Here is a 15,478-nt window from a genome sequence, read left to right on the forward strand (position 1 = left end):
GAAGAGGACCAAAAAAACAGAGCGAGAGAGGCCAAACCCTAACCCCACTCCGGTCTCTTTATCTCTTCCCTCCTCTCCCTCTCTGGTTCTAAATGAAGGCTGTGTGTGCCCCTTGCCCCCTTCCCCTCCTCCTCCTCCTCCTCCTCCTCCTCTCTCTCTGCTGCTGTGTGGAAGATGGCCGCTGGTCTGAGAGTAGGTGGGTGAGACTCATTTCCTGTGCTCCTCAGGGCCTCGTTGCTCCAATGGCATCAGCAGCTCCCACCATCCAGGGGCCCTGTTTGGTAGCAAACACGGGGTGTCTTCATCTTCTCCTCCGTCTACTCTTCCTCCTCTTCCTCTTCTACTGCCGCCTCCACCATCCGTGCCACGGCCCCCAGGGGCCCTTGGTATGCCACAGTCTGGGGGCCCCCCAGACAAGCTCTATACGGAAGGGGCCCTGAAGGCCTCACCCACTGAGGTAAGTCCAACAAACACCCAATAGGCCACTTATCCTTCAGCTTTGTGTCTCTTGATATATAGCTCCTTTTTAAGAATCTGTCGGATTGCTGTAGAAGATTTGTTGCTTTTTTTGCATTGCCTGCTCTGTTCCTGCATGTACTTCCATTCTGTTAATTAATGCTTTTTCTTCCTTTCTGTGATAAAAATAAAGGCCAGAGTGAAGGGATTTCCACATATTCCAAAGATTTTCACATAATTGGACCACCTGATAGTCACAAAGTTTGACCAGAACCAATCAAATCCATCAGCTATTCCAAATTTCGGGCAACACATCACACTTAATATCTGTGGTGGTTGTTTAACAAATTTGACCATATTCCACAGAATTGTGCAGATTAGGATCCCCCTAAATAAGTGTAATAAAAAAAAAGTTCAGGATGTCTATCGTCTTCTGTGTGCCCTGTGCATTTGTCATTCTGATGAATATAATGACGATTTCCGCAGCTAAGGTTCTTCTGATAAGAAGGGGATCCAGGTGGCGGTAGAAATCAATAGTAATGGACAATGCAGAGGGGCAGAGTGGGTTTTTGTTTTCTTGAGTGAGAGCAGGAAATTGCATTCTCCCCGTGTGCTGAGGTGGCATTTGGTTTCGCAGGACCTCCCCCCCCCCCAAGAAGTTGTACCATCTCTGTGGACAAGCCATCTGTTTGCTTAAACCATTATGTGTCACTCTTATGCAAGAGAGGGCGGAACGAGAACAAGGGGGATGGGCCGCACCTATACATGTACAAGCCTCACGCATCTCAGAGCATGGGTGAAAAAAACACAATCGGATCTGTAACCCTCCACCTCCCAAACAAATACACACCTCACCTCATGGACAATACTTAATATCCTCGTGTCCCAAGAGCTTTCTCTTTGTCTCCACCTGTTGGATATGCTGTTGAGAAACCCAATTTGAATGAATAAAAATAATAGACAAACCAATAATCTTTACGCAAATATCTAAATGTCACTAAAATAAGATACATTGACTTTGGCAGCATTTTTTAAAGGGAATATATCTTGAATTAAATTTATTTTTCTTACCATACTGGTAAAGAGTTGATATATATATAATGATTATATTTTACTAGTAATTGTCAAAAATACTAATACTTGCATGCTATCTCTGGTTTTGTTGCTTCAACTGTTTCGCAGCCAACTGTTTCTTTGCTTTTCTTCTTTCTTCAAGGGTCCCGTCTATTTCTTCTGTTTCTAGTGTGTCTGTTTGTGTGTTTTACCTCATGAACTTGCATGCCTCAGGAGTACACACCTCAATACAGACCTGTGATCAGAAGTACACAAGTGTTGATGTGCAATGTGTGTATATTCTTACAGGAGGAAATGCAAGAAGACGACAATAGTCCAAATAACAATGCAGGTACCCCACATGACTGCCTGTTATTTTTCACATACATAAGCCGATATCCTGCCGTTAGTTCTCACCTCTCTCTCCCTCTCAGGGCTGGAGCGCCTCCAGGTTCCTGTAGAGGAAGATCAGATGGTGGAGGAGAAGCATGGAGTGTGTGTGGCGGAGGTGCAGGGCGGAGGGCCGGGCTGGCGGCAGGAGCTTGCCTGCTCTCTGTGTAAGCAACTGTTTAGCAGCCTGCTTCAACTGAGACAGCACGAATACAGCCACACGCTCTCGCTCATGGCCCTCTCGCTGGACTGCCTCGACCACCATCGCCCCCTAGTGGCCCCATCTCTGCTCAACCCTCCGTCAGCGCGCTACCATTGCTCGCAGTGTCCCGCCAGCTTCACCCTCAAGTCCAACGCCGACCGCCATGAGAAGACCATACACCTTAAACGGAAGCTGATGCAGTGCATGTACTGCCTCAAGCATTTCCGCGACCGCACGGACCTGAACCGCCACCTGTCTTCCGTGCATTCCAGCGAGCGCGTGTACACGTGTCCCGCTTGCTCCCGAACCTTCAGTACACAGAAAAACCTGGCTACCCATGGCAAGGTCTGCTGTCAATCGGGAATCTCGCCCACCAAGCAGCTGTGGAACCTGCACAGCTTAAACAAAGATGACCACGGCCACGTCCATATAGATGACTGATTCTCCAAACCAGCAACATTCATCATTTCATTATTAAGGGAATGTGATACAAACTTCAGGTCATCCCAGGCCTTCTCCAACTTTTGGCCACAGCACTGTTGACATATCTACATTTCTTTTTAGTGTACATCAGATTTGTATGTTCTTCAAATATCTAAATTGTCAGGTTTTTATGACTACTGCATATGGCTGCTGAGGCACAATTACTATGCAAAATAAAGACATTTTGTCATTTCTCTTGTTGCACATAGAGCTGTCTGCTTTTTGTACCATGCAGGATTATTCAAGGTCTTACTGAAGACTGGAAAACATAGAGATATCGGTGCATTGGATGACAATGCTTTTTCATTTTGGGTGGCTTCACACCCCTCTCTTTACCAGCTAACTAATCTTATGCTTAGTCTGCAATACGGACTCAGGCACAGGGGTCTCTGTAATTTATCGAGATGTTAAGTAGTTAATTCAGCAGTTAAACATGTGCACAATGCTGCCCTCTGCAGGAGAATCTCTCTCTTGTATTCTGCACTTGAGTGTGAGAAGATAATTGGGATGAGGAAGATTAGGGAATGTCCAAAATCTATCAGCAAGCTACATTGTCTTCAAATGTGTGTGTGTGTGTGTGTGTGTGTGTGTGTGTGTGTGTGTGTGTGTGTGTGTGTGTGTGTGTGTACGTGTATGTGTATGTGAGTGCACCGAATTATGTCAGTAATTAGCTCTTCTCGGCTCTCACTCATGCTGACCCTAAATCGCATTGATAAGGGAGATGTTAGAGGAAAAGACGTGTTTTCTTTAAAGTTGTGACCAGTCCTTGTGTGACCTCACACTAGCTTCCAAACCTGACAGCCAGTAGAAATGTAAAAGGGGATTGAGGGTGTTTTCTGGATCCCTGCTAACAGAGATGGATCTAAATTATAGTTGTATTTTTATGTTAAATTTGAGCTGTCTCATTGGCTACGTTTACATGCAACCAAATAATCCATTTGTAATCGGATTGACGGCTCAATCGGACTGAAAAACCTTAATGTAAACACCTTAATCGATCCGATTGAGCTCGATCGGAATGAAATTTCAGTTTTAATACATAATAATAGACACATTTTAACTGAAAGCGGAAAAGCAGAGGTGTTTGCAGAAACATTTGTTAAAGTTCACAGTAACTCAAATCTATCATAGGACTTAAGGAAAAATAGGGACCAGATATTAAGTAAATACCCTAATTTGTTGGAGAATAAAGGATCATCTGGAAGTACGTTGGATTCAGAATTTACTTTGTATGAATTGAAAAAGGCGCTTGCAGGGGTTAAACAAACTTCTCCAGGTAGAGATGACATCTGTTATGAGATGGTAAAACGTCTATCGGAAAGAACTGCGCATGTGCAATGACGCAGAAATAGCGTAATGAGTGTTGTATAAAGTGTTGTATAAATGCTTGTCCTGTCATTATAAAACTCTCCTTTCACTCAGAAACTGTGAAGTGGAGCAGGATAACCTCCCACCAGTCCCTGTTTTGGATTCTCATCCACAGGCAACCCGTTTTGGGCGCGGGGAGGGGCATTTTTACTGTGTGATAAATATGAGAACTGCGCATGTGCAATGACGCAGAAATAGCATAATGACGTATGACGCACGGAACGAGCGGTTCTTCCTTTTGAATAAAGTGTTGTATAAATGCGTGTCCTGTCATTATAAAATTCTCCTTTCACTCTCAACCACAGGCAACCCGTTTTGGGCGCGGGGAGGGGCATTTTTACTGCGTGACAAATATGAGCAGCACGGCACAGCAGTTTATATGTATATTTATCCATAAATTAATCAATATTAATTCTGCAGTTAAAAACAAATAAAGAAGCCGTGTAGGAGAGGGGTTATTATGTGCAAACAGTGAGAAACTATATTTGTGCAGTGTGCGCATGTCAAAAAAATTAATTCCGATTTGAAGCTTGTGACATATAAATGCGCACATCAACCCGATCACTTTATTTAGCGTTCATGTAAACACTACATTCAGATTCATCAATCGGAATGAATTCAGTCTGATTGAAACAAAAATTGTGCATGTAAACAGCCAATGTCTGCTCTGGTTTTCCCTCATGTGAACTTCTCTCGAACTGGATGCCATGGTCCAGGCTGACATATAAATGCGCACATCAACCCGATCACTTTATTTAGCGTTCATGTAAACACTACATTCAGATTCATCAATCGGAATGAATTCAGTCCAATTGAACCAAAAATTGTGCGTGTAAACGTAGCCATTGAGTGGTCAGACCACAAAGTTATCTGGTAGAGTTCTGGGAAATTTTCAAGGCAGTCTACACTTGTAGTAATTCCTGGAGGAGATGTTTTTACATTAATTGCGATTTTCACACAACATATGTTATACAGTTATGGCAAGTTCATTTGTGTATCAGTGGGCGCTTACACACTAGAGGCAGCTCTGATGGGGTGTTCGGTGGATAAGGGACGTGTTAAATCCATTTTGAGAGTGTGGAAGAGCTTAGAGGTTGAAATCAAGCGAAAATACAGCGAATATCCATATCCATTCTGAAATTCTACTCGCCTCTCTAAGAATCTCTGTGATTGGTCAACAAATGCAGTGCGCACTGCAGCAGAACCCGTTGGCATTTTCGAAACTTTTGAGTGTCACTAATTTTTCCTCTTTGAAATCAATGGATTTGCAGTGTTGCAGTAAATCAGTTGTGCCAGAAACTGTGAATGTGTCGACATTCTTACTGACACAGCAGTGAGAAAGTGTATTGTCACTAGAACCACCTAAACTTACCCATAAATCTTATACCCAAGTATGCAAAAGACCTCTTCTTTTCGCTGTTTTTCTTTCTTTTCTTTTTTTCCTCCGAAAATAAGATGTTTGTCTGTTGTTTTTGTAAAGATCTTGAAGGTATCATACACTTTTTGCATAGACTATCCGATTTTTGTGTCATATGTAAAACTTTGTTGTGTTTCGTCAAACAAAATATCTGCTTGGTCTGCTTGTAACAACTTTCCAAGTTACAGAATGAAAGCATGACGTTATCTTTGAAACTGTTAAGTGTGTTGCTGCATTGAATCTGGGGTGATTTGTTAAAGGAATCATTGTTTATCACCGATGCAAAAAGAGAGAGAGATTTGCACTGACGTTTTCAAGGTCTTAGCACTTTCTCCTCAGAAAATGAAAGGACTGGTGCACTCTGATATTGTCTGAAGAGGTTTGAATGGTGGGTGTAAAAAACGCATCAGAAATCTCAGTCACAGCTGTTTTGAATTGCACTATTTTTTTTATGACCGAAATGAAAAAATATATCCTTTAGACTAAAACCAAAAAGAATTCTGTAAATGATGTATTTTGGAACAATACTAACTGGTTGGTTGGTTGTCATTTTTTAGACAATAAATTTTGACGTAAAGCATCATGTAAACTGTGGTCATTTTATTTTACAAATAATAAAAATAAACTGAGAACCTGTTGTGATCAGCTACAACTAGATTTGTTTTACTACAATTTTGTTGTGAGGGTCATATGGGGTTTATTTGCTACCTTAAATTTAAGCTTGTCATAGGTCAGATCTGACCATCAGCTGTTTAAAAAATGTAGAGAAATGTCAGTTCCAGGGCAGTTGTTCAGATTCTAAATTAGTAAATGTGCAGCATGTTGGTTTTGGTCAGTTCCAGGGCAGTTTTTCAGATTCTGAAGTAGTAAATGTGCAGCATGTTGGTTTTGCCATTTCAGCTCATCACGTCTTTCATGTGTATGGATTATAAGGTAAACCTGGGCTTCAAGTCTGTCCTTACCTAAATGGTGCTTATCCGCTTATTAGCTGAGCCAGTATAGACCAATGCCTAATGAGATTATAGTCATCATAGTATGAATAACACAAAGCACATGCCTCTGTCTGAATCTTTTACTAACAGAAGACGGAAAAATTAGAACAAGAAGTAGTGGAATTGATGTTTGGTTTCGTGAGTTTGGGTTGATAATTTGTGCATCAATTGTTCAGCAAACAATAGGAAGCTATGCTATGCTGCGTTGTGGGTTTTTCAGCTTTCTTTGTTGAATTTGAGCTGTAAAATCTGTTTCGGTGCTGTGGTTGCTAGGGAAACTGTCTTTTGGGGCTGCTTTTGGTAGCTAAGGGCAGGTGAGTTAGGGAGAGTATCCCTCTCGCAGTTTGTCAGTGCTTTGGCTATCTTCAGTGTCTGCCACTAGATGACACAAAGGATAGGAGGAATTGGAAAGGATATACAGTAACTGATGTGAATGTGGCAATAATAATACCATGATAAATAGTGACAATTTACAGGTGACTTTTTTCCTTGCTTAAAAGGGTAAAAATACAAATATTTAGATTTAATAATATGCTCATTAATAATGTTAGGGTATTTTTCTTTTTTACATTTTTGGTAATTCCTATTATTCTCAAATAGTGATTCTCACTGTAATTTTTTTGTACTCTTATATGGTGAAGAGTACCGTAATACTATGTATGATTGAAATACTCTATATGAATATGAACTGATGAACAATAGTATATTTATATTATATATTGGACTAGACTGTTGTTCATTGTTAGTTTAAAATGCTTAATGCACTGTTTTACCAAATTTTTACCAAATTACCAAACAGGATTGCCAGGTCTAAGAAACAAAACCTGCCCAATTGCTAATCAAAACTAGCCCAATCATGTGTTTTCCTCCGTTTTCCCCTTTGTTGGGGGTCCCCTCCATCAAAGTTGCATTCTGCGGAGATCACTTCAAACTGCAGATTTCAAAAACAACCTGCAGCAACAATGTAAACGTCGCCCTATTCCGCGGTAAAACCGCAGATTGGCAACCCTGTTACTAAATTTGTTTGTGCATCAGTAATGTAAAATTTGGGGCGGATGAATGTTTAGCTGTTGTGAAAGTATTGTCACAATGTATTAGATTAAAATGGGCATTTTCTTTTTTTAGTTAAAATTTTAGTTCTTATTTCTTGCTTTTCATATTGAGGTAATATATGACCTGGACATGTTCTTCCTGTTGGCTAATTCTAATGTAGAGTAATGCCCTCCTTTGGGTCATCCTTTATGGCTTTACAGAATGCTCCCAAAATAAAAATAACCCTGACTCCACCCATTAAAATAATTAGGGTTAACATGAATCAGCCCGTTATGTTAATGCAGCAATAGCGGCTGTTAAAGTAATTTTATTCGAGAGAGATCGAGAGAGAGATTAACCCAGTGCTTTGGTAAGTAGGTTTGGCATTAATGCTATGTGCAGGGCTTAAACACTTCTCACATATTAACTCTCATACTTCCAGTGGCTTAACCTGCATGTGTTCAGACTCTAACCAGCTCTCTTCACATCTCTTCATCTCTATCCACAGTTAATGACTTCACAGTGATCAGGAAGAAGTTTAAGTGCCCATACTGCAGTTTTTCCGCCATGCACCAGTGCATCCTGAAGAGGCACATGCGTTCACATACGGGCGAGAGGCCGTATCCCTGTGAGATCTGTGGGAAGAAGTTCACCCGGAGGGAACACATGAAACGCCACACACTGGTGAGTGCAGTACCAACAGGGGGAGGCAGTGAGTGCAGAGCAATTATCTGCATAAATGTGCAAAGTGTACAGCACTTAAAGGAATAGTTCCCCCAAAAATGAAAATTAAATCGTTTACTCACCCTCAAGTTGTTTCAATGATATTTTGAAGAATGTGGTCAACCGAATGTTTACCTGTACCCATTGACTTTAATATTTTTTTCTTACTATGGAAGTCATTGGCTACCATAAAGAAATTCATACATGTTTTGAATAACTTGAGGGCGAGTAAATGATGCCATAAATTTCATTTTGGGGTGAACTAACCTTTTAAGAGTGGTTAAGATAACATTGTGGAATTTTGATTATTACATCTGGATGTTTATAATTAAATAAAATGCAATAAAAAATAATTTAATAGAAATATCTTGTGAAATATTTTGAATTTCAAAGCCGATACTTTGAAATGTCTTTTCAGTTTTTATTAAGGACTATACAGCATATGTGCTTTTTGTAAAGATGTTTGTGTGGGAGACAAGTCTCTAGTGGGCTCCTATTAAATACAGCATTCTGCCATATCCCATAAACCCCTCTTATCTCAGTTTTTCTCTGCCCTTATTGCCAGCAGTTTTTTCCTCTCCTTTTTTTCTTTCTTAAAACCTGTATTTACTGTATCTTCTCAAGGAAAGCACATATAAACACACTTTGGCGCATTTTCTTGGTCTCTGTGTGGCTACGAGACATGCCACAGAAATTAGCTCTGGTTTTGTGCATATCAAAGGGCCTGTAATAGTGTGACATGATAACAGACAGCACTGCTTCTGCTTAACACTGAAACGTTTAACACCTAAACATTGCTTAATTCATGATCCACACCATGATGGATCACAACCGATATGCTACACCGCCACATGTTGTCACCGCTTCGTTATTATGTGGTGAAAAATTCAAAGGTCTGCACAAGAGACTGTAATTGGCTGAATGCTTCTCTTCCCTTGTGAATTCAGCAGCGACTGCAGATACACAGTTTTGTTTGAGATGCTTTTACAGTTTATGTATACATGTAATGCTAATAAAACGTACCACACTAGAGTGTGGCATTATAGCAATGTCGAGGTCTTGGGTTTGAATCTCAAAGGAATCCTTGTAATGATAAAATGCATACTTTGAATCCAATGTTAAGCGTTTTGGATAAGTGTTTTTCAAACACGTTAAAGTGAATGTGTTCAAAGCCATTATAAAGTGCAGATAAATTGCAGATGAAATGTACATTCTACATTAATGTGGTAGGTTGCTATGTTGCTAGGCAACTGTAAATAGCCTAATGAATTACTGCATGTCAGTGATTCTTAACAAGTGACCTGTATTATTTGGCAAACTAATTATTGTTAATAAATCAAACTATTTATTGAACATTTGGGACTTTTATCATATTGCTGTTGCTGCAGCATATGTTGAGCAAAAAATAAAAAATAAAAAAACTATTAACTGAGTGCATGCTTTATTGTATGTGCTTTCCGGGATGAGTTAGGATTGATTATTACATACAATATAAATCTGATGTGGCTGCATGCATTTGACTATCTACAAATATAATTTCAGTATTTTTCAAACTCAAAATAGCCCATCAGACCCTGTTTCCATGTTTTTAACATTCTTTGCTTGATCAGGGGCCAGTTGCATAAACACAGCCACTATGTTAAAGACTGTTTAAGAAACTAGTTTGATCAACTAGCAGTTGGCCAAGTCTTTTTTAATTATTTTTTTTTTTTTTTTTTCAAATTAGACTAATGTACCTTTCTATGTAACTGACTTGGTAATGACCAGTGTTAAAGAATAAATGAGATGGCTAACTTGTATGCAGCCAGCCACAGATCACCTGAGACACATCTTTATTCCAAGCGTAAACAGGGTCATTGTAAGCCTCATGTAGCTTCTAGCTGTAATAAATGAATATTGTACCACGGTATTATGATGGTACTGCCACAGACGTTTTTTGAAAAGAAATGCTGTCTCTTAACAAGGCATTGTCACTCTTTCTCAGGTGCACAGTAAGGACAAGAAGTACGTGTGTAAAGTATGCAGTCGCGTCTTTATGTCTGCTGCCAGCGTGGGCATCAAGCACGGCTCTCGTCGTCACGGTGTCTGTGCAGACTGCTCAGGTCGAGGCATGGCTGCCCTGCTGGACCAGAATGGCGAGGACGGCTCGCCAGAAGAGGAACTCTTGTATCCCGGTGACCACCATTACCCCGATGACACCGCCGATGGTGACGGGGAAGAGGAGATGATGGTGGAAGCAGAGCTGATGGGAGAAGGTGAAGGAGAGGAGGAGAATGGAAAATGGCGGCCTGGCTCAGGGATGTCACAGCGAGACGACAGAGCAATGGACGATGGCAAAGAGGAAAGCGACTCGGCTCTGGAAGGAGACGCCAGGACGGGAAGCGAGAAAGACTTCAGTTGGATCTCCTAGTCCAATGCCTGGATACTATTCCAAGGTTTACCACCTGTTCCTATAAGGAGATATGCTTGAGGCAGGGCAATCGGATCTCAGCATGTGGGAGGAGCTGGATACAAAGAGATCCTTGAGATGCCCACAGGGCTGCCGAAGGAGAGACAGTGGAGAGTCCTCTCGCCCCCGACTCCATGTGCTTCTGACCCAGGCTTCAGTTTGTCTCCTTTCTTCCTTGAAGACCAAACGGGTTTCTGCGTATGTGTTTGCTATTTCTTCAGACAAAAGAGATTCTGTTGTCTCGGGAGACTGTCCAAATCAGTACCATGCTTTGATGGGTCAAACAGACAAAGTGTACGAAAGATGTGCTCTTTCCATATGGTCAGCTGCCACCAGGGGGCGCTGGCTAATCTATTGCGCAGCAGTTCATGTCAGAAGACTTGCACCAGTTTTTTTTGGCACATTGTTGTTTTCTGCGTTGTTTTCTGCGAAGAGAAACTGCAACAGACTTGCACTTTAAACGTTGACTAGAGTCCTATCGATTCCCGGTTTCTGCAGTTTAATTTACATAGATGAATATGGTGACCACACCTACCTTTAAGGATACACAATATGTCCTTATGACTGTTATATATGAACATTTGTGCTAGGTTTGCTAATTATAATGTATGCCTTGTAATGTTTTATTTCATTGCAATTTTCCTTCTTGAACATTTATTTCGAGCGGAAAAATCATGTATATAGATGCATATAAGTGAGATGCTGATTTTGTGTTTTCAACAAAGAACGGTAAAGGGGAAGGTGGGTGAACACTATGCAGAAACGAATCGTTCTAGTTCTCAACAATCTTTATTCTCTCTATTATGGGAGAGAAAACTTGTTTTCAGCAATGGCAAAGGAGAGAGACTGGAGGAGATATACGAGTAGATTTATGTAAATATTACTTGTGTCCCACAGTAATATTTTCTCATTATTTGCATTCCATAGTGGACTCAGTCAGGGATGGTATGGTTTTATACAGAGGGTTTCCAGTGTGGTGTTTCTATTAAAAAAAAAACAACAAAACAAAACCTGTATGCAAATGTGTGTAATTTGTAGGTTTGGTGTGTGGGGGTGTTTAACTTCAAAGGCCTTTACTGAAATGATTTCAGACTCTCTCCTCTCGTCCCCTCTTTTTACGTTTGACGTACTTTGCGTTTCCTCACAGCTTTGCCATTCTACTGTACTGAGTCTGCCTCTGAAATCTTAAAGCCGTGTGATGTGACAGGGAGATATCATGCCTGCCCACTAAATATTTATTGCTCTAACTTCTGGAATATTCAGAAATATGCGTCAATTTCTTAATCAATGAACCACAGCTTTCTTTTGTTATCAGTCCATTTAAGATGACGAAACACAAAAACTCTTAGTAATGAGACCATGGGGACTGATGTGTTCTGTAAAGTGAAATTGCTGTTCTTTTATTGGTTTTAAATGGTTATTTATTTAGTTTGTGTGTGTTTGAGGGAGAGATTGTCTAGTCGTTTTACACATCCTTACCATTCTGTTTGACTCAGTGCGTGTGTGTGTGTGTGTGTGTGTGTGTACGAGTGCGTGGAGGACCAGGTTCATGAATGTCTTTTTACTCACTGTTTTAACAATCTGTGCCAGAATCTTTGACAATGGGACTAAAACGCTTTATTATGCTTTATGATTAACAAGTTTTAATTATTATGGTTACTGTTGGTGTTGTAATTCTTATTGTTATTATGATTATAATTATTGTTATTATTATTAAGTGCTGGAGGCTAAGCTTTATTATCGGTTTCATTTTTTATTTCCTTTCTTGAAAAACAGTGTAAAACTTTCCAATCTCGCCTTTCTATGGACAGCAAGCCATGTGGCTTTCAGAAGTAATTATATTGTGCCAGTTCCATGGATTTATCAGTGATATTGGAGAAAATGTTTCCTTATATTTTATTTTGTTTTTGAAGGATGAACCTTCTGAGAGCTTAATTTACTAAGTGTTGACAAAGGTATATACAGCACACGCTTCTATATTACTAACGCAGTGTTTCCCAACCGGGGTGCCGTCTGTCGAGAGCAGGGGTGCCGTGTAAAAAATCCTTTTTTAATATTTTTAAATTGCTAACATTTTCAAAAAAGCAGCTATTATATAATATCCATTTCTGATGTCGCCAATAATTAGAGATGCACCGAAATTCCGGCTGCCGAAAATTAGTTCGCCGCTCAGGATTCACTTTCACGTGGTGTGACGCTCTGCGTATAATACCGCTCTATGTGTGTGTGCGCTCCGCTCAGTCGCTCCACTCGTATACCGTTCATGCTCATCGGAACAGCAGAGTCCACTCAAAAATTGAGCCGACAGGAAACATCGATGTAGTACAGTATTGTTTCTGTCTGCAACAGCCCTACTGTGTTGTAACGTGGTGGTCATTTTTTATTCAATTCAAAGTTTGAAATCAAGCTACCTCGTGCTACTGCAACAAAATTACCCCACTGTAAAATAAAAAAAACACTGAGTGAGCAAAAATTTGTGAGATAGTTTAAGTTATAATGGTAATTAAACAATGTTTACATATGAATAAAAGCCTACATTAAAATCGGTCATATAAATTAGTCTCTTCATTAGAAATTAGCCTACTGATTGCCTCCATGGACAAAAAAATTAATAATATTAAAAATATCTGACACACACACACACACACACATATATATATATATATATATATATATATATGACACATTCTGCAGTTCTTCCCTGCTGTACCGAATTTCGATACTTTTCAAAGTATCATATCGAAGTTAGAAATTCAAATATTGTGACAAAATTAATTTTGTAGGGTGCCACAAGTTTGTTAAAATTTCCAAAGGGTGCCGCGACTAAAAAAAGGTTGGGAAACACTGTACTAACGTACACTAAGTAATGAATATTATACCAAAAAGTAATAATCTGGTATACTTTTAGTATACATTTAGTGCTTTTCTTTCGATTTGGTGTACAGGTGCAAAGCTTTGATCAAACAGTGAGTTGCTTGGTTGATTTCATTTTTTTCCCTCTACTTTGAGAAAGCACAGATTATGGTGTTATGTTATGAAGGGCCACTTGAAAGTACATTTTAAAGAAGAATTGCAGCTTTAATTCTGTTGCCCTTGGAAACATGCTCAAGTTTTAATGGATGTGCTCTACTGTATGCCATCACTCTGCATCTGAATTTAGAAGGCTGGCCACTTTCATGTGGAATTATGGGAAATATGACTTTGGGACTGGGAAATGATCCTTTTTGGCAATGAGAATTTGTACAAGCTTTAGACCTCAAATGTCATTGGCCCAAGTGCCAGGCACAATTACTATCCAAATTTCTCCAAATGATTGGACATTTGGTTATTTTCCTGTTTAATTTATTGTGTTCTTTACCTTTAATTGAAATAAAATCTGTTGGCATTGAAAGACAAACTGGATCACATCATTTGAATCCAATTCATTTACACAAGTAAATGTGGGTTAGATTTCACGATCAGGGTATTTTTAAATGCGCTTGTTGATACTTCTCAGTGATTTTCAATCAGGTAACTTCTAGAGATAAATATTAAAACAGATATGTGCCTCTATGTACTTGACCTACAAATGTACTATAATTGCCCCAGTGTGTGGTTATGTGTTTGTGCGCGCATGCACATCATGTAGGTTTTGCCCATGCATGCCATTAGGATTTTTTTTTTTTCTGATATTACTCTTGATTTCGTTATTAATGTGTGTAAAAATAAGGATGAATGAAGATATCATCGTATCAGCTTATAATGATCTTTCTGGGCATAAATAAATAATTTCAGCTAATCTTTTTCCTTTAGTATTATTACAGCTAATCAGACATAAATATAGTTCCTTACTTACATGAAGATTTGAATTCTCTAATTTGACTTAAGACAAAGTAGAAAACAGGAACTTTTATATTATCAATCCATGTAAGGATTGAGGGTCCCATTTTGTGAAATATATTCATTGATGACTCAATGAATCAGTATGATATGACTTAGTAGGCAGAAATATAGCCTTTTAATAATTTAAGCAAATCTTAAGCAAATATCTTGCCAGTTAGAAACTAAAATTTATCAATTTCACATGCAATATGGTTTGCTTACTTTAAATAATTTATTGATCTAACATAACACATTAAAGATAGGGAAGGCTATTTTTCCATAATTTTGTTTATAATGTAAGCTAAACTTCAAATTAAAGGGGTCATATGATACGATTTCAATTTTTCCTTTCTCTTTGGAGTGTTACAAGCTCTTGGTGCATAAAGAAGATCTGTAAAGTTGCAAAGAGTAAAGTCTCAAATCCAAAGAGATATTCTTTATAAAAGTTCAGAGTCAGCCACACCTACCTAAAACGGCTCGTTCTAACACGCCCCCACATATCTACGTCACAATGTGGGAAGATTTGCATAACGCCGACCCAAATGTTCACGCAAAGAAAGAAGGCGTAACTTCTATTCTCGCTGTAGTATTGTTGTTGCCGCCGCCGCCATGTCGTGAAGGCGCTGTGTGTTTCGTTGTGAAAGCGAAACTACTTTGTTTGGCCTTCCAAAAGAGAACGATATCCGCTTCGTCATGCCTGGCAACCCAGTATCACGCCAAAGCGTGTAGCAGACACGCTGGTCCACTCGAGTATGCGTGTAAGTGTCACGCTTTGCCTCCTCTAGGCGTGAAAATTACACGCATGTATGAAGGTGAAGTTACCAATAGAGTACCAGGAGGGGCGATAATTTTCTCAATGCCAACAACTCCCTACGGACCAAATAGAAGCGATTTAGTGCATTCTCCAAAAATCCCCGCGCAAGGTAAGCGTATTATTTTTGTGTTGATATTAGGTCTTTATTGTAACTTTAGCAATATAACATCACCATATTAGGGCATAAACTATAACATTGAATTGAGAGACAAGGTAATTACCCATGCCATAATTTTCA

General features: G+C 39.5%; 1 protein-coding gene across 2 annotated transcripts in view; it reads left to right on the forward strand.

The window, feature by feature from the left end:
• Positions 1 to 11,879, forward strand: part of LOC107673369 (zinc finger and BTB domain-containing protein 46-like) — a 68,662-nt gene extending 56,783 nt beyond the window's left edge. Inside the window, exons 3-5 of one of the 2 annotated variants that reach the window (XM_016466922.1) lie at positions 228 to 457; positions 1,819 to 1,861; positions 1,944 to 3,124. In XM_016466922.1, coding sequence (XP_016322408.1) covers positions 228 to 457; positions 1,819 to 1,861; positions 1,944 to 2,542 — 872 coding nt within the window. In that variant the 3' untranslated portion in view covers positions 2,543 to 3,124. Of the gene's footprint in view, positions 1 to 227; positions 458 to 1,818; positions 1,862 to 1,943; positions 3,125 to 7,901; positions 8,078 to 10,100 lie in introns of those variants that run through there. The other variant, XM_016466930.1, reaches the window with a different exon arrangement.
• The last annotated feature ends 3,599 nt before the right edge of the window (positions 11,880 to 15,478 follow it).

The sequence above is a fragment of the Sinocyclocheilus anshuiensis genome, unplaced genomic scaffold (assembly GCF_001515605.1).
Source record: "Sinocyclocheilus anshuiensis isolate Anshui unplaced genomic scaffold, SAMN03320099.WGS_v1.1 scaffold453, whole genome shotgun sequence".
NCBI classification, from domain to species: Eukaryota; Metazoa; Chordata; class Actinopteri; order Cypriniformes; family Cyprinidae; genus Sinocyclocheilus; species Sinocyclocheilus anshuiensis.